General features: G+C 42.0%; 1 protein-coding gene and 1 long non-coding RNA gene across 2 annotated transcripts in view; one reads left to right on the top strand and one right to left on the bottom strand.

Moving 5' to 3' along the window:
• The first annotated feature begins 6 nt into the window (after nt 1-6).
• The window catches only part of DRAM1 (DNA damage regulated autophagy modulator 1), a 43,029-nt gene continuing 24,810 nt past the window's right edge, over nt 7-18,225 (top strand). The window contains exon 1 of the mRNA XM_024732170.1: nt 7-242. Within this exon, the coding sequence (XP_024587938.1) occupies nt 112-242 (131 nt within the window). The 5' untranslated portion in view covers nt 7-111. The remainder of the gene's footprint in view (nt 243-18,225) is intronic.
• LOC112391057 (uncharacterized) lies at nt 3,882-15,996 on the bottom strand. Its single transcript, XR_003001392.1, has 3 exons — nt 15,850-15,996; nt 15,638-15,730; nt 3,882-3,959 (listed from the first exon to the last, which is right to left on the bottom strand). It is a non-coding gene; the product is annotated as an uncharacterized LOC112391057 (long non-coding RNA).

Genomic DNA, 18,225 nt, shown 5'->3' with positions numbered 1-18,225 from the left:
CGTGGCCGCCGCGCCGCGGGTCGGCACGTGCGCGGCCCCCGCCTCCCAGCAGCGCAGAGCAGCCCCCCGTTCCGGGCCCGCAGAGCGCAGCGCCCTCCTGGTGGCGGCGCGATGCTGTGCTTCCTGAGGGGAATGGCCCTCATCCCCTTCCTCCTGGTGACCTGGTCGTCCGCCGCCTTCATCATCTCCTACGTGGTCGCCGTGCTCTCCGGGCACGTCAACCCCTTCCTCCCCTACATCAGGTGAGGAGCCGGGTGGGAGGCAGGACGCGGGACGGGTCAGAGGCACCGCGGGGGAGCACTGCTGATGCGGAGGGAAGGGGTCCAGACCCAGCTGGGGCGTCTTGCAGAAAGATGGAGCACTGACGACCAGGAGGGGGCGCTCCTGGGAGGTACAGGGAGGCAGGGGGTAGGAGCCGAGCAGTTCTGATTTTACCCCGAACACTGAGCAGAGTGGCGTCAGGAGCCATGGAGGATGCACAGGAGAACTTTGAGACTGGGTATGGGACAGAATCTCTGGAAGACGCTTTGGCGTTATTGAAACAAGGATGGATCCTGTTGGATGCCACTCATTGAATGTGTAAGAGGCAGATCCAGGTGTACGCTAGAACAGCTCACGTATTTCACTCCTGCTTCCCAACGTCCTCGTGAAGTGGCTGCCTGGCTCATTTTTCCTGCAAGGAAACTAAGTTTAACCTATGTTGAAATTCATCAGTGTGACACTGATGTCACAGCTAAGACATGGTGGGAGCAGAACTCACGCCCAGATTCATTCCCATGCCAGAAGCAACACCATGCTACCTCTGGTAGTGGCGTTTGGAAGACGCTTTAAGCTCTCTTGGATGGAGCTGCCCAAGATCCCTCTGGGTACTGGGCCTTCAAATTGTCAACGGTTGGTGACATCTCTTGTGTTGTCATTATACCATTTCATCTTTCATGAGTTTTGGCCTCTACCTTTCTTTAATTTTTTTAAAATAAATTTATTTATTTATGGCTGTATTGGGTCTTCGTGGCTGCGCATGGGCTTTCTCTAGTCGTGGCGAGCGGAGGCTCTTCTTTGTTGTGGTGTGCGGGCTCAGTAGTTGTGGCTCGCAAGATCTAGAGCGCAGGCTCGGTAGTTGTGGCGCACAGGCCTAGTTGCTCTATGGCATGTGGGATCTTCCCGAACCAGGGCTCGAACCCGTGTCTCCTGAATTGGCAGGGGGATTCTTAACCACTGCGCCACCAGGGACGTCTGGCCTCTACCTTTCTTGAGAGTCACTTTATCAGTGCCCAGGACATGCGTCTGGATCCTCTTCATGTGGCTCCCAGCTCTGCGCCTTGACTGTGGTAATGGCGTTCCTTAAACATTTGAAGAATCCATCTTTATCCAAGTGGTGTGACCGCTCTGGGTCTGTATTGATTGGTGAGGGCATTATAAAGTTGGTGACACCCAAGGTTACTGCTTAATTATTGTAGGGATTGTAGAGATTATAGAGGTTGTAGGGCCTCTTCTTTTTGCAGCCATTCTGCCTGGTGAGCAATGCTCTATAATCTTTTTTGTAGGCGAGAAAGGGGAAACGAAGTGAAGCAAGAGGGGACTACAGTTTAAAGATGCAAGGAAGCAAGTGATATGCAGAATAGTACACAGAACGAAATCTGTAGTAATGGTGGTGGTTTTGCCCACGCAAGATGCGGCGTCCCATGCATCGAGGAAACTTTCCCATCAGGCGTGGTGCCCCTGCAGAAACCTCGGCTTGGTTTCTCATGGCTCGCCTCTGTCCCAAGTGCCATTGTCTTGCTTCTCTTGTATCTGAAGTGGGATAGATCCTCTTAGACTGATGTTAAAAGCAAGAGTTCACTCCCGGTAATGCGTTTTATTGAGTAAATAGCAGCTGTGTTTGTTGTCAGTTTGAAGGTCAGGGGTTAGGTAGTATTTGGTACACATTGGCTAGGCGATCAGAGGCAGGGTTTGAGTCTTTGTAGAGGTGTCTGATGTAGTTGTGATTAATACCACCTCCAGGTGAGCTACTAGACATTCAGAAATGGTGAAATGAGCTGACAGGACCAACTACTTGTAAGATGCTCAAATCACAGACATTCCAAGGAAGAGGTTTTAAAATTAGCAAGGAAAGGAAACTTTCAGGAAAAAGTGGAATAACAGGAGAAAAAGGCACGAGATTGTTCCCTTGCTGCCGGGAGCCTTCAGCCTACAAACACATGATTGCTTGCCTAAGTGTGCCTGGGGCCTTTAGGTTGTCTGCTCTGTCTGCCTACGTGGGTGGCTGGAGCACTGGATTGCCTCTGCCGCCTCCTAGAAAACTAAGTCATTGAGGCCAGGGCAAGGGCAAGATTAGAAGGGAAAGTTTCTGGACGTGATGGGATTAACTCCAGATTTATCCATTTGGCCCAGACCATACTTCTCTATCTTCCCTCCAGACTCCTTGGCCTCCTTCCTGGGTCTTGAGCATGTCAGGCACACCTCTTCCTCCTGGCCTCTGCACTGGCTATTACTCTGCCAGAATGTTCTTCCTTACCTCCTTCTTTGTTCAGTTATCTCTGTGAGGCCTGCTCTGATGGCCCTATTTAACACTGCACCCTGACACCCCCATCCAGTCTTGTTCTCCATAGCACCTATTACCTTCTAACAAACTGTATGATTTACTTATTTATTACGCTGATCATCTGTCTTCCTTTGCTGGAATGTAACATCCATGAAGGCTCTCGATATTTGTTGAATTCATATGTCTTGGGTGCTCAACTGTGAGTTTTGTTATTCTTCCCTCCAGGGCAGGGCAGAGCCCTTTAGGGAAGGCTCGGTAAAGTCACTGGTGGTTGGTCAGTGATCTGGACATATTTAGGGTGAGCACCCTTTAACGCGAAGGCATTGTTCAGCCAATCTGATGTTCTGATGTTTTTTAACAACGCTGAACACTTTAAGTAAGAGCCATTGCATTTTACAATTTTGTTTATTTATTTATCTTCCAGTTTTATTGAGCTATAATTGACATACAGCACTGTATACGTTAAAGGTGTACAGCATCAGGAATTGACTCACACACGTCATGAAATGCTCATCACAATAAGTTTAGTGACTACCCATCATCTCATATAGATACAAAATAAATGTAGGGCTTCCCTGGTGGCGCAGTGGTTGAGAGTCCGCCTGCCTTTGCAGGGGACGCAGGATCGTGCCGCGGTCCGAGAAGATCCCACATGCCACGGAGCGGCTGGGCCCGTGAGCCATGGCCGCTGAGCCTGCGCGTCCGGAGCCTGTGCTCCGCAACGGGAGAGGCCACAACAGCGAGAGGCCCGCGTACCGCAAAAAAAAAAAAATAAATAAAATAAAATAACTAAATAAATGCAAAAGAACCTATTTTTTCCTTGTGATGAGAACTCTTAAGAATCACTGTCTTAACATACGGCAGTGTCCATTATGTTACTCGTGTTGTACGTGACATCCCTAGCACTTCCTTGTCTTGCAGCTGGAAGTTGGTACCTTTTGGATACCTTCATGTAACGTCCCCTCTCCCCACCCCCACCTCTGGTAACCACACATCTGATCTTTTTCTGTTTGTTCTGGAAGTATAATTGACCTACAACACTTTGTTAGTTCCTGGTATACAACATAGTGATTCGGTATCTTTGTACACTAAAAAATGATCACCACTAGCCATTGCATTTTAAATAAGATCCAGAACTGTGGAAGAACCCCTTTGCAGTAGGACAATCAAATTCAGCTTTCTTATCAGATATTTTCTGATAACATTGTTATTCCTCAGTATTTTGGACAAGTGGGCCTATAGCTCTTAGACACATGAAAATATGCTCAATCTCATGAATGGAATAAAAATTCAAATTAAAACTCACTTTTGGGAATTCCCTGGTGGTCCAGTGGTTAGGACTCCAGGCGCTCACTGCTGAAGGCCTGGGTTCGATCCCTGGTTGGGGAACCAAAATCCCATAAGCTGCGCAGCCCGGCTGTAAACAAAACAAAACAAAAAAACTCACTTTTCATCTACTGGATTGGCAGAAACCCCAACGTTTGATAGCACATTCTCTTGGTGAGACTTTGGGGCAACAGGCTCCCATACACTGCTGGTGGGAATGTGAAGTGATTCAATCTCTATGGAGGGACTTGGGCATTATTTATCAAAGTGACACAAATACAATATCTAAAGTATATTCATAGCACGGCTTCTAATAACAAAAGGTTGGAAACAATACAAATGTCCATCAGTAGAGGACTGGCTTAATAAATGATTTACCCAAGAATATCTCAAACGAAAGCTCTTTTTACATAGAATACTCTCTTTAGAATTTCATTACATTGTTACATGGAAAAAAGCAAGATGCAAACAAAATATACTACCATTGGGGAGGGGAATAATGTGTATCTGTATTTGCTTGCATGAAGAAACTAATAAAAATGGTTTATCTGTGTATGATGGAGGGAGGTGGCCATGGTCAGCAAGACCCTAGCTGATGGAAAAAAAGGGTGGAAATAAGACTTCTCCTGCCACACTTTAAAAAAATTAATCTTTTAATTTTAAGATAATTATAGATTTACATGCAGTTATAAAAAAATAATACAGAAAGATCCCATGTATTTTTTTACCCAGTTTCTCCCAAAGGTAACATCTCTAAACTTGGCATTAACTTTTTATATGAATTTATTTTTTAGGCAAATGGATGTTTCCTATCAGAAAATTAAATTAGAAGCATGGGGATTCAAACAGCCACCAAATTTAGCAAGTTGGAATAACATAGTGTGATGTTTCTGTATTATGAAACCATTAATGCAAGGATGTGAAAACCAAGGACAAATAAAAATCAACCTCAAAGCATTAGTTTAGATTTTTACAGGGCCACGCTCATATTCTTTTTTTGGTTTTTCTTTAGTTATTTATTTTTGGCTGCATTGGGTCTTCGTTGCTGTGCACAGGCTTTCTCTAGTTGTGGCGAGCAGAGACTACTCTTTGTTGCGGTGTGCAGGCTTCTCATTGCAGTGGCTTCTCTTGTGGAGCATGGGCTCTAGGCGTGTGGGCTTCAGTAGTTGCAGCATGTGGACTCAGCAGTTGTGGCTTGTGGGCTCTAGAGCACAGGCTCAGTAGTTGTGGCTCACAGGCTCTAGAGCACAGGCTCAGCAGTTGTGGCCCACGGGCTTAGTTGTTCCGCTGCATGTGGGATCTTCCCAGACCAGGGCTCGAACCTGTGTCCCCTGCATTGGCAGGCAGATTCTTAACCACTGCACCACCAGGGAAGCCCTCTATCCACTTTAAAGACACCAAAACTGGAAATGAGATGATTCAGAGTAGATGTGGTTTTTATGCCAGGAGGACATACGGTGGACTCGTACTTATGTAACAGCCTTGGCCCACATCAGCATGTAGGCAAATGTATGTTCGTACATTTGTATATTTGTGGTGTGTACATATCCATATAATTTTTTTATTATTTTTTTTTAGTTGAAGTGTAGTTGATTTACAATGTTGTGTGAAAGTGATTCAGTTGTACATACGCCTATATCTCTATTTTTCAGATTCTTTTCCATTATAGATTATTATTATAAGATATTAAATATAGTTCCTTGTGCTATACAGTAGGTCCTTGTTATTTATCTATTTTATATATATTAGTGTGTATCTGTTCATCCCAAACTCCTAATTTATCCCTCGCCCCCCAAATCCATATAATTTTTGATGGCTTCCTGCTTAAACCAACTCTTTTGATTCCTAACTACACTGAATTTCAGGCAATGGTGACTTTTGCTTCCCTGTTCAGCTGCAACAATGGGATTCAGGATAATAAATAATAGGATAATGAGGTCTCTAGGTACAGAGTCACATATTCTCACATGATGTTAATGACATTTCAGTCTTTATAGTGCAGTGATTATTACCTCACAGTATCTAAGCCACAGTATCATAAGACGAAAAGGCAGGCATGCCATTTAAAACTTTGAGCTAGAAAAGTGTCATCCTTGAAATGGTAATTTATAGCATAGAAAGGATAATTTATAGCTTAATATTTTTATCAAAAAGCATTGCCCAAATTAGTTAATTCTATGAAAAACACAGTAAGAACATTGAAGATCCTAAACTTTTGCAGCTTGTAGCATTGTTTGGCTTCTGAGTCAACTGTAAATATATATAAGTTCTCCTCCATTTAAAGTTTTCATTGTCATTTAATTACATAAAATACTTATTTTTCTCACTGACTTAAACTTGTGAATGTTTTTCTTCTGCTAGTCCTACTTTTTAAAAGGCAGTAGAGTATCGCTCAGAAGTCTTGATGACGATTTTTAAACCTAAGTGCTCAATTTCAACTTAAAAAAGAGTGGTCCACTCAACAGTCCTCTTTCCCTGACAGTAATTGCATTTCAGTCCATCAAGAACATGCATTGTAGAGTCATAGCATGCCAAGGACAACTTACTAAGGTAATGGCTGCAGGAGGGATCACTGGTGTGAACCCGCTTGTAAGATAAACAGTTCTGTAAACTCACATGGAAATGATATTTTATCATAAAAGGAAAGAATATAGCACAGCAGAGGACAGTTCTGAACTGTGTCCATTGAAATTAGACAGCTCTAGATACATGGCTTGGCTTCCCCATTTACTATCTCTGTGACCTTGGGCAAGTTTCTTTTCTAAGACTCAGTTTCTTCATCTTTAAGATGACGATAAGTACTTTCCTTATAATATTCTGAAGACCAAATAAGATGAAAGCAAGTGTAAGTGCTGAGGAAATGTTTATTTTCCTTTTGTAATATTAGCAGCGATAGTCCAAGCAGGGATTATTTTTTTTAGAGACTCCCCTCAGAAAAAATTTCAGAATCTGACCGCTTCTGCCTCCCTCTTCATTACCATTCTGGTCCAAGCCACTGTCCTCTCTTGATAGACTACTGAAATCACTTCCTAAGTCTCCCTGGTCCATGCCTGCCCATCCATAGTCTTTTTGCAACATCCTTTAAAAACGTCAATCAACTTCATATCACTTCCCTGCTCTCAGCCCTCAGCGTCTTCCCATCATGTTTAGAGTAACATTCAGAGTCCTTACCATGACCCACGGGGCTCTCCATGACCCCCTCGCCCATGTGCACACAGGTCCTTGCTTACTCCCCTCCAGCCATACCTCCTTCCTTGCAGTTGCTCTAATATATTGCCACCTTCTGGCCTCTGACTTGGCTCTTCCCTCTGCTTGTAATTTTCCTGCCCAAATATTCATTCAGATCTCTGTTCAAGGACCCTCCCCAGATTACCCTGTCTCGAGTGGGTGGCTCATCTGTCTCTCTCTATCCTCTTATCCAGCTTGCCTCTTCCTCACAGCATTCATCACTCCTAGACGATTAAAAAAAATTTTTTTTTAATTTATTTGTTTTTGACTGCATTGGGTCTTTGTTGCTGTACGAGGGCTTCTCATTGTGGTGGCTTCTCTTGTTGCAGAGCACGGGCTGTAGGCGCGCGGACTTCAGTAGTTGTGGCACACGGGCTTAGTTACTCCGCGGCAGGTGGGATCTTCCTAGACCAGGGTTCAGAACCCGTGTCCCCTGCACTGGCAGGTGGATTCTTAACCACTGTGCCACCAGGGAAGTCCCACTCCTAGACGATTTTTATTGCCCCCCACAGAATGTAATTCCACAAAGAAGGGGCTTTTTCTGTTTTACTTACCACTGCATTCACCCTGCTACAAAATTGCCTGTTACATAGAAGGCAATCAGTAACTAAACGTTGAATCAATGAATCTTTGAATTGTTTTGTTAGATACTAAGGTTCTCGAAGGTAGTGAATTACCTTTTCATCTTTGTATCCTCATCACCCGACACAGTTCCCAACACATAGGAGATGCTTAACAGTATTTAAAAAAAATTTTTTTACACTGAATTTAAAATTTAGTGTAAACGAACATTGAATACGAACATTGAAACTTTTTTTCACAAGTCTTTAAGGACAACTTAATCTTGTTATTCTATTCATGAAACTAATAGCTGTTTCAAGATAACAACAATTTGATTTTCTGATTAATAAATTAATATAGGTACTTAAGAAATTAATTTCCTCTAAACAATCAAATTTGATTACAAAAATCTTTAAGTTTTCTTAAAATGTTAAAACTACATGGAAGTAGTTTGACCTAGCGATGGCAGACCAGCTTGTTTCTCACTAAACTTCCTTTTTTAAATTTTTTAAATTAATTTTTATTGGAGTATAGCTGTTTTACAATGTTGTTTAACAGTATTTTAAAAATGTTGTATGAGTGAACAAAGAGGGAACTTGGGTTGATAGAGGGCAATTGCATGTGAATAGAGTGAGAAAAGAGCAAGTTGTTTGCATTTATGATTAGGATATTCTTTTTAAATTTAAAACTAGTTGAATATAATATTGTAGATCAACCACACCTCAAAAAAAAATAGTTGATATAGCTATAGGGTACCTCCCACTCTAGAATAATCACTGAGTGAAGCTGCCAAAAAGTTAGCCCTAATAATTTAAAGTAATAAAATGGAATGACTGTTTTTTTTTTTTTGGCCATGTGGCTTGTGGGATCTTATTTCCCCAGCCAGGAATTGAACCCTGGCCACGGCAGTGAAGGCACCGAGTCCTAACCACTGGACAACCAGGGAATTCCCTGGAATGACTTTTTATTATCATACTTATTTTTTTAAAATAATATATTTAAATAAGAAGGCAAAGGAAGTAATGGTCTCCTTATACAGGTGCATTAAGTGTTTTTTGGTTCTAGGTCCTGACTAATCTTCCAAGCAATGGGCCTAGGATTTTAGGACAGTCTAATAAAACTGTTTGGGCACGCAGATAATTTTGCATACTGCCAGCATCTCAGTCCCCACAGTAAACCATGACCCCATGCTTTAGAGTAATGGAATCACGTGTATCCAATGATTTAAAGAACAGTATTCGACCAAGCTTATATTATCATGCGTGTTTTTTTTTAATTTTTGAATTTTATTGAATTAATCTTTTTTATACAGCAGGTTCTTATTAGTTATCCATTTTATACACATCAGTATGTACATATCAATCCCAGTCTCCCAATTCATCACACCACCACCATCATCACCACTGCTTTCCCCCCTTGGTGTCCATACGTTTGTTTTCTGCATCTGTGTCTCTGTTTCTGCCCTGCAAACCAGTACATCTGTACCATTTTTCTAGGTTCCACATATATGCGTTAATATACGATTTTTGTATTTCTCTTTCTGACTTACTTCACTCTGTATGACAGTCTCTAGGTCCATCCACATCTCTACAAATGACCCAATTTGGTTCCTTTTTATGGCTGAGTAATATTCCATTGTATATATGTGCCACATCTTCTTTATCCATTCGTCTGTCAATGGGCATTTAGGTTGCTTCCATGACCTGGATATTGTAAATAGTGCTGCAATGAACATTGGGGTGCATGTGAATTTTTGAATTATGGTTTTCTCTCGGTATATGCCCAGGAATGGGATTGCTGGGTCATATGGTAATTCTATTTTTCGTTTTTTAAGGAACCTCCATACTCTTCTCCATAGTGGCCATATCAATTTACATTCCCACTAACAATGCAAGAGGGTTCCCTTTTCTCCACACCCTCTCCAGCATTTATTGTTTGTAGAGTTTTTGATGATGGCCATTCTGACTGGTGTGAGGTGATACCTCACTGTAGTTTTGATTTGCATTTCTCTAATACTTAGTGATGTTGAGCAGCTTTTCATGTGCTTCTTGGCCATTTGTATGTCTTCTTTGGAGAGGTGTCTATTTAGGTCTCCTGCCCATTTTTGCATTGGGTTGTTTGTTTCTTTAATACTGAGCTGCATGAGCGGTTTATATATTTTGGAGATTAATTCTTTGTCAGTTGATTCATTAGCAAATATTTTTTCCCATTCTGAGGGTTGTCTTTTTGTCTTGTTTGTAGTTTCCTTTGCTTTGCAAAAGCTTTTAAGTTTCATTAGGTCCCATTTGTTTATTTTTGTTTTTATTTCCATTACTCTAGGAGGTGGAGCAAAAAAGATCTTGTTGTGATTTATGTCAAAGAGTGTTCTTCCTATGCTTTCCTCTAAGAGTTATAGTGTCTGGTCTTACATTTAGGTCTCTAATCCATTTTGAGTTTATTTTTGTGTATGATGTTAGGGAGTGTTCTAAATTCACTCTTTTACATGTAGCTGTCCAGTTTTCCAGGCACCACTTATTGAAGAGGCTGTCTTTTCTCCATTGTATATTTTTGCCTCCTTTGTCATAGATTAGTTGACCATAGGTGCGTGGATTTATCTCTGGGCTTTCTATCCTGTTCCATTGATCTATATTTCTGTTTTTGTGCCAGTACCATATTTTCTTGATTACTGTAGCTTTGTAGTATAGTCTGAAGTCAGGGAGTCTGATTCCTCCAGCTCCATTTTTTTCCTTCAAGACTGCTTTGGTGAGACTTCCCTGGTGATGCAGTGGTTAAGAATTCGCCTGCCAGTGTAGGGGACACGGGTTCAAGCCCTGGTCCGGGAAGATCCCACATGCCATGGAGCAATAAGCCTGTGTGCCACAACTACTGAGCCTGTGCTCTAGAGCCCATGAGCCACAACTACTGAGGGTGTGCCCCACAACTATTGCAGCCCACGTGCCTAGAGCCTGTGCTTCATATATTGAAGAATCCTTGCATCCCTGGGATAAATCCCACTTGATCATGGTGTATGATCCTTTTAATGTGTTGTTGGATTCTGTTTGCTAGTATTTTGTTGAGGATTTTTGCATCTATATTCATCAGTGATATTGGTCTGTAATTTTCTTTTCTTGTAGTATCTTTGTCTGGTGTTGGTATCAGGGTGATGGTGGCCTCATAGAATGAGTTTGGGAGTGTTCCTTCCTCTGCAATTTTTTGGAAGAGTTTGAGAAGGTTGGGTGTTAGGTCTTCTCTAAATGTTTCATAGAATTCACCCGTGAAGACATCTGGTCCTGGACTTTTGTTTGTTGGAAGATTTTTAATCACAGTTTCAATTTCTACTTGTGGTTGGTCTGTTCATATTTTCTATTTCTTCCTGGTTCAGTCTTGGAAGTTTATACCTTTCTAAGAATTTGTCCATTTCTTCCAGGTTGTCCATTTTATTGGCATAGAGTTGCTTGTAGTAGTCTCCTAGGATGCTTTGTATTTTTGCGATGTCCATTGTAACTTCTCCTTTTTCATTTCTAGTTTTTTTGGTTTTTTTTTTGTTTGTTTGTTTTTTTGTGGTACGTGGGCCTCACTGTTGTGGCCTCTCCCATTGCGGAGCATAGGCTCTGGATTTGCAGGCTCAGCAGCCATGGCTCACGGGCCCAGCTGCTCCGCGGCATGTGGGACCTTCCTGGACTGGGGCACGAACCCGTGTCCCCTGCATTGGCAGGCAGACTCTCAACCACTGCACCACCAGAGAAGCCCTCTGATTTTATTGATTTGAGTCCTCTCCCTCTTTTTCTGATGAGTCTGGCTAATAGTTTATCGGTTTTGTTTAACTTCTCAAAGAACCAGCTTTTAGTTTTATTGATGTTTGCTATTGCTTTCTTTGTTTCTATTTCATTTATTTCTGTTCAGATCTTTATGATTTCTTTCCTTCTGCTAACTTTGGGTTTTGTTTGTTCTTCTTTCTCTAGTTCCTTTAGGTGTAAGTTTTGAGACATTTTGATTTTGAGATTTCAAAATTTGAGATTTTTCTTGTTTCTTGAGGTAGGCTTGTATTGCTATAAACTTCCCTCTTAGAACTGCTTTTGCTGCATCCCATAGGTTTTGGATTGCCGTGTTTTCGTTGTCATTTGTCTCTAGGTATTTTTTGATTTCCTCTTTGATTTCTTCAGTGACCTCTTGGTTATTTAGTAACGTATTGTTTAGCCTCCATGTGTTTGTGTTTTTTACATTTTTTCCCATGTAGTTGATTTCTAACCTCATAGCATTGTGGTCGGAAAAGATGCTTGATATGATTTCAATTTTCTTAAATTTACCGAAGCTTGATTTGTGACCCAAGATGTGATCTATCCTGGAGAATGTTTCTTGTGCACTTGAGAAGAAAGTGTAATCTGCTGTTTTTGGATGGAATGTCCTATAAATATCAATTAAATCTATCTGGTCTATTTTGTCATTTAAAGCTTGTGTTTCCTTATTAATTTTCTGTCTGGATGATCTGTCCATTGGTGTAAGTGAGGTGTTAAATTCCCCCACTATTATTGTGTTACTGTCTATTTCCTCTTTTATAGCTGTTAGCAGTTGCCTTATGTATTGAGGTGCTCCTATGTGTTGGATGCATATATATTTATAATTGTTATGTCTTCTTCTTGGATTGATCCCTTGATCATCCAAGGTAGTGTCCTTCCTTGTCTCTTGTAACATTCTTTATTTTAAAGTCTGTTTTATCTGATATGAGTATTGCTACTCCAGCTTCCTTCTGATTTCCATTTGCATGAAATAACTTTTTCCATCCCCTCACTTTCAGTCTGTATGTGTCCCTAGGTCTGAAGTGGGTCTCTTGTAGACAACATATATATGGGTCTTGTTTCCGTATCCATTCAGCAAGCCTGTGTCTTATGGTTAGAGCATTTATTCCAGTCAGGTTTAAGGTAATTATTGATATGTATGTTCCTATTACAATTTTCTTAATTGTTATGGGTTTGTTTTTGTAGGTCCTTTACTTCTCTTGTGTTTCCCACTTAGAGAAGTTCCTTTAACATTTGTTGTAGAGCTGGTTTGGTGGTGCTGAATTCTCTTAGCTTTTGATTGTCTGTGAAGCTTTTGATTTCTCCATCAAATCTGAATGAGATACTGCTGGGTAGAGTAAACTTGGTTGTAGATTCTTCCTTTTCATCACTTTAAATATGCCATGCCACTCTCTTCTGGCTTGTAGAGTTCCTGCTGAGAAATCAGCTGTTAACCTTATGGGAGTTTCCTTGTGTGTTATTTGCCATTTTTCCCTCGTTGCTTCCAATAATTTTTCTTTGTCTTTAATTGTTGGCAGTTTGATTACTATGTGTCTTGGTGTGTTTCTCCTTGGGTTTATCATGCCTGGGACTCTCTGCATTTCCTGGACTTGGTTGTCTCTTTCCTTTCCCATGTTAGGGAAGTTTTTGACTATAATCTCTTCAAATATTTTCTCAGGACCTTTCTCTCTCTCTTCTCCTTCTGCGACCCCTATAATGAGAATGTTGTGTTTAATGTTGTGCCAGAGGTCTCTTAGCCTGTCTTCATTTCTTTTCATTCTTTCTTCTTTATTCTGTTCTGCAGCAGTGTCTGTGCTTCCTGGACTTGGGTGGCTATTTCCTTTCCCATGTTAGGGAAGTTTTTGACTATAATCTCTTCAAATATTTTCTCAGGTCCTTTCTCTCTCTCTTCTCCTGGGACCCCTATAATTCGAATGTTGTTGTGTTTAATGTTGTCCCAGAGGTCTCTTAGGCTGTCTTCATTCCTTTTTATTCTTTTTTCTTTATTGTGTTCCTTAGTAGTGAATTCCACCATTCTGTCTTCCAGGTCACTTATCCGTTCTTTTGCCTCAGTTATTCTGCTATTGACTCCTTCTAGTGTATTTTTCATTTCAGTTATTGTATTGTTCATCTCTGTTGGTTCTTTAATTCTTCTAGGTCTTTATTAAACATTTCTTGCTTCCTCTCAATCTTGCCTCCATTCTTTTACCGAGGTCCTTATCATCTTCAGTATCATTTTTCTGAATTCTTTTTCTGGAAGGTTGCCTATCTCCACTTCATTCAGTTGTTTTTCTGGGGTTTTATCTTGTTCTTTCATCTGGTACATAGCCCTCTGACTTTTTATCCTGTCTGTCTTTCTGTGAATGTGGTTTTCCTTCCACAGGCTGCAGGATTGTAGTTCTTCTTGCTTCTGCTGTCTGCCCTCTGGTGGATGAGGCTATGTAAGAGGCTTGTGCAAGCTTCCTGATGGGAGGGATTGGTGATGGGTAGAGCTGGGTGTTGCTCTGGTGGGCAGAGCTCAGTAAAACTTTAGTATGCTTGTCTGCTGATGGATGGGGCTGGGCTCCCTCCCTGTTGGTTTGGCCTGAGACAAACCAGCACTGGAGCCTACCCAGCTCTTGGTGGAGCTAATGGTGGACTCTGGGAGGGGTCTCACCTAGGAGTACTTCCCAGAACTTCTGCTGCCAGTGTCCTTGTCCTCACGGTGAGACACAGCCATCCCCCGCCTCTGCAGGATACCCTCCAACACTATCAGGTATGTCTGGTTCAGTCTCCTATGGGGTCACTGCTCCTTCCCCTGGGGCCTGATGCACACACTACTTTGTGTGTGCCCTCGAAGAGCAGAGTCTCTGTTTCCCCCAGTCCTGTCGAAGTCCTGCAATCAAATTCCGCTGGCCTTCAAAGTCTGATTCTCTAGGAATTCCTCCTCCCATTGCCGGACTCCCAGGTTGGGAAGCCTGATGTGGGAATCAGAACCTTCACTCCAGTGGGTGGACTTCTGTGGTAAAATTGTTCTCCAGTTTGTGAGTCACCCACCTAGTGGTTATAGTCACTCCAGTGGGTGGACTTCTGTGGTAAAATTGTTCTCCAGTCTGTGAGTCACCCACCCAGCAGTTATGGGGTTTTATTTTATTGTGATTGCATCCCTCCTACTGTCTCATTGCAGTTTCTCCTTTGTCTTTGGATGTGGGGTGTCTTTTTTGGTGAGTTCCAGTGTCTTCCTGTCGATGATTATTCAGCAGTTAGCTGTGATTCCGGTGCTCTCACAAGAGGGAGTGAGCACACGTCCTTCTACTCTGCCATCTTGAACCTATCACGTCTTATTTGTATTGTTTTTATCCCTTTGAGCACCAAGGGATTATGAAGTGGCTTAACATCATAAATTAGTTCGGAGAAAGGTGTTAGATAAACAGCTTGGAATTTTCCGTGATGAACAAAACTTGTAGAAATCTAAACACAGTAAATATAGTTGTAAATTGACTTCCTAGGCACAATTGTGTACACATAACAGCCTCAACAGCTTCTAAGCCACATGCAAGTGAACAATTAGTTCCTATCCCCCTGTACAGTTTCCAGGAAGTGCCTCATTTACTAGGAGGCAAGTGAGGACGTGGATGGATCTGGGCCAGGTCTTTAAGCCATGTGATACAGAATGATGTCGTGGGAGTTGGGTAAAGGGACTACTTCTGCCAAATTGGGAGGCAACTGCTTTGGCATGGCATTCATTCTCCATTTTCCTGAATCAGGTGCCCAAGTACAGCTGTGCCAACCAAATCCTACTACCTCTACCTTTGCACAATATGATCATTTACTGTGAGCATAAAAAATGAAAAAGAGGCTACCAACAGGTTCTCTTGGCACCCCCTTGGTGTTATGTTCATCTGGATTCCAGTGTCAGGTGGAAGGTGTGATACAGTATTTACTTATGATGTAAAATAATAGCTTGGAGACCAAAAGAAAGACTGAAAAGAACATTTTAAGGTAAGAGAGGCTTTCATATATATATATATATATATACATATATATATTTGTATATATATATATGAAAAAATATATACATATATTATTTTTAAAGAAAAGCACTTGTTAACATTTAAAAATCTCCCTCCATGTGACTTCAAGCTACCAGGACAGAGCCACTCCCCCACGCCATCCCCCAACACACACACACACACACACACACACACACACACACACGCACACACACCCTTAATATTCTCCTCACCTCTTCTGCTGAAGAATTTAACCTTCATGACAATGTTACCCCAAAAAGTGGGTTCACCTCTTGGTAGATGTCAAGCCAGAAGACACAGCCAAGCTAAACAATGGAAGAAGGAAGGATTTATTACTTGCAGCAAGTAAGGAGAACACCAGGGATCTTTCCCAAAGCAGAGTCTCCCCAAACAGCAACACTGGGGAAGCTTTAAGTTAGGTTACCTGCATACTCATGAAGGGGCTTGAACAGAGGAGAATTCAGCATAGAATTGGGGCAAAGGTCGACAATGTCCAAGTTTTAGTCAGTTGATGTCAGGAGGATCAGAAAAGGTCAACATTCTCATCCGTTAGGTTCCAGTGGATCTGGTGGATGAGCCCTCCGGAGGGGTTTAAATTCTGTGAAACAGTTCCAGAAAGTGCTTCAGGCTAATTTTTACCATTGAAACAGAACTGGGAGTCTTTACAACTGACTTATTATCTTTGCTATTGTTACTCACCTTGCCTGGTAACAGTTGTTTGTTCCTCTGTTCCCTTAAGATCATTACTGCTGAGACCTGTTCAAGGGCAAGCATTGCAGCCAGGCTTAGATCACAAAATGGTTTACGGCTAAATGGCTTCTCTAATGTCAAAAAGCTATATCTGGTTCTTTTCCTCCAGGGCCCCCCTACCCTATCTGCTTACAATGACAGGCTGCTTTGGGAACTTTCTCTTCTCCAGAACTGCCTGATCACACCACATCAATGATCAGAGCACCTCCAGTCTTGTTTTTGGTAGCATTTCCCCCGTGTCTGCTCACTGATCAAGGTCCACAGTTTATCATTGTTGACAGTGGGGCAGAAGCTCCGATTCCTCTTTTAAGTGGTGATGCCTCATTCCAACTTTCACAAAGTAACCTCGGTGATATTTGTCAAAGCTGATCCTGTGGTGATGGATGCCATCCGCGTTACCCAGGCCTCTGGGTGCTTCCGGCGTTTGATGATGCAGCCATGGCATGACTGCATGGCACGCGGCCCCTGAGTTTCTGGGTCTTCCTTAGTCAGCATGGCATGTCAGTGGCTGAGATGAAAGAGGGAGCCTTCTGTTTGTATTAACGATAGCAGGCAACCACTACTATCCTTAAAAGTTCTTAGAAGTGGCCACAGTTTCATTTTCTGCTTGGAAAGTTTTCTTTCTTTTTTCTTTTCTTTTTTTTTTTGGCCGCTGCAAGCTGCATGGCTTGCAGGATCATAGTTCCCTGACCAGGGACTGAGCCCATGCCCTCAGCAGTGAAAGCACAAAGTCCTAACCACCGGACCACCAGGGAATTCCCTGGAAATTTTCTTGAAATACTCTTTTTCTTTTTAAATTTTATACAAAATTTTATTGACGTATAGTTGATTTACAATGTTGTGTTAATTTCAACTGTACAGCAAAGTGATTCAGTTATACATATATATATATGTATATATACACATATACATTCTTTTTCATATTCTTTTCCAGTATGGTTTATCACAGGATATTGAATATAGTTCCCTATGCTATACGGTAGGACTTTGTTGTTTATATCTTGAATTTTTTTTTAATTAATTAATTTTATTTATTTATTTTTGGCTGTGTTGGGTCTTCTTTGCTGTGCACGGGCTTTCTCTAGTTGTGGTGAGTGGGGGCTACTCTTCGTTGTGGTGCGCGGGCTTCTCATTGCGGTGGCTTCTCTTGTTGCAGAGCATGGGCTCTAGGCACGCGGGCTTCCGTAGTTGTGGCTCGCAGGGCTCTAGAGCGCAGGCTCAGTAGTTGGACGCATGGGCTTCGTTGCTCTGTGGCATGTGGGATCTTCCTGGACCAGGGCTTGAACCTGTGTCCCCTGCATCGGCAGGTGGATTCTTAACCACTGCGCCACCAGGGAAGCCCCCCTCTTGAAATATTCTTAAGCAAAATTTCACCAAATGGGGGACTTCCCTGGTGTCCATGCTCCCGATGCAGGGGGCCTGGGTTCGATCACAGTGAGGGAATTGGATCCTGCATGCTGCAACTGAGACCCGGCGCAGCCAAATAAATAAATTTTTAAAAATCACCAAATGTAGTTTAGGTACCACTTTGTCACTTAATGGAAATAAATCACACACTGACCACTCTTACCTGATAAATAGGGAAATTTGTGACTCAGATTGTACTAACACATGGTAGGTGTCCCATAAATATTTTGTTGATGAGTGGATAAAGTTTATGGTTATTTTTGCAGCCAAATAAAAACTTTTTAAAAGATGATTTCATTTAACCAAACAACTGGTTATGAATACAGTGCATTCATACTTTCCCCTATGTTTGTAGTATTGATGTTTCCTATGTTGTAGTGCCAGGCGTAGGAATGTAGGCCCATTGCTACTCATGCATTGATGGTGGGTGTTATAGACTGAGTAATCCTGAAAGAAAATCAGACCATGGTGGTGAATAATTGTCAAAGGTGGGTTTTTTTGTTTTTTTTTTTTTAATTTATTTATTTAATTTATTTATTTTTGGCTGCGTTGGCTCTTTGTTGTTGCGCGCGGGCTTTCTCTAGTTGCGGTGAGTGGGGGCTACTCTTCCTTGCGGTGGTTGGGCTTCTCATTGCGGTGGCCA

The sequence above is a fragment of the Neophocaena asiaeorientalis genome, unplaced genomic scaffold (genome assembly GCF_003031525.2).
Source record: "Neophocaena asiaeorientalis asiaeorientalis breed wild unplaced genomic scaffold, Neophocaena_asiaeorientalis_V1.1 scaffold418, whole genome shotgun sequence".
In the NCBI taxonomy this organism is placed as follows: Eukaryota; Metazoa; Chordata; class Mammalia; order Artiodactyla; family Phocoenidae; genus Neophocaena; species Neophocaena asiaeorientalis.
This window is presented reverse-complemented; position numbering and strand designations above follow the sequence as displayed.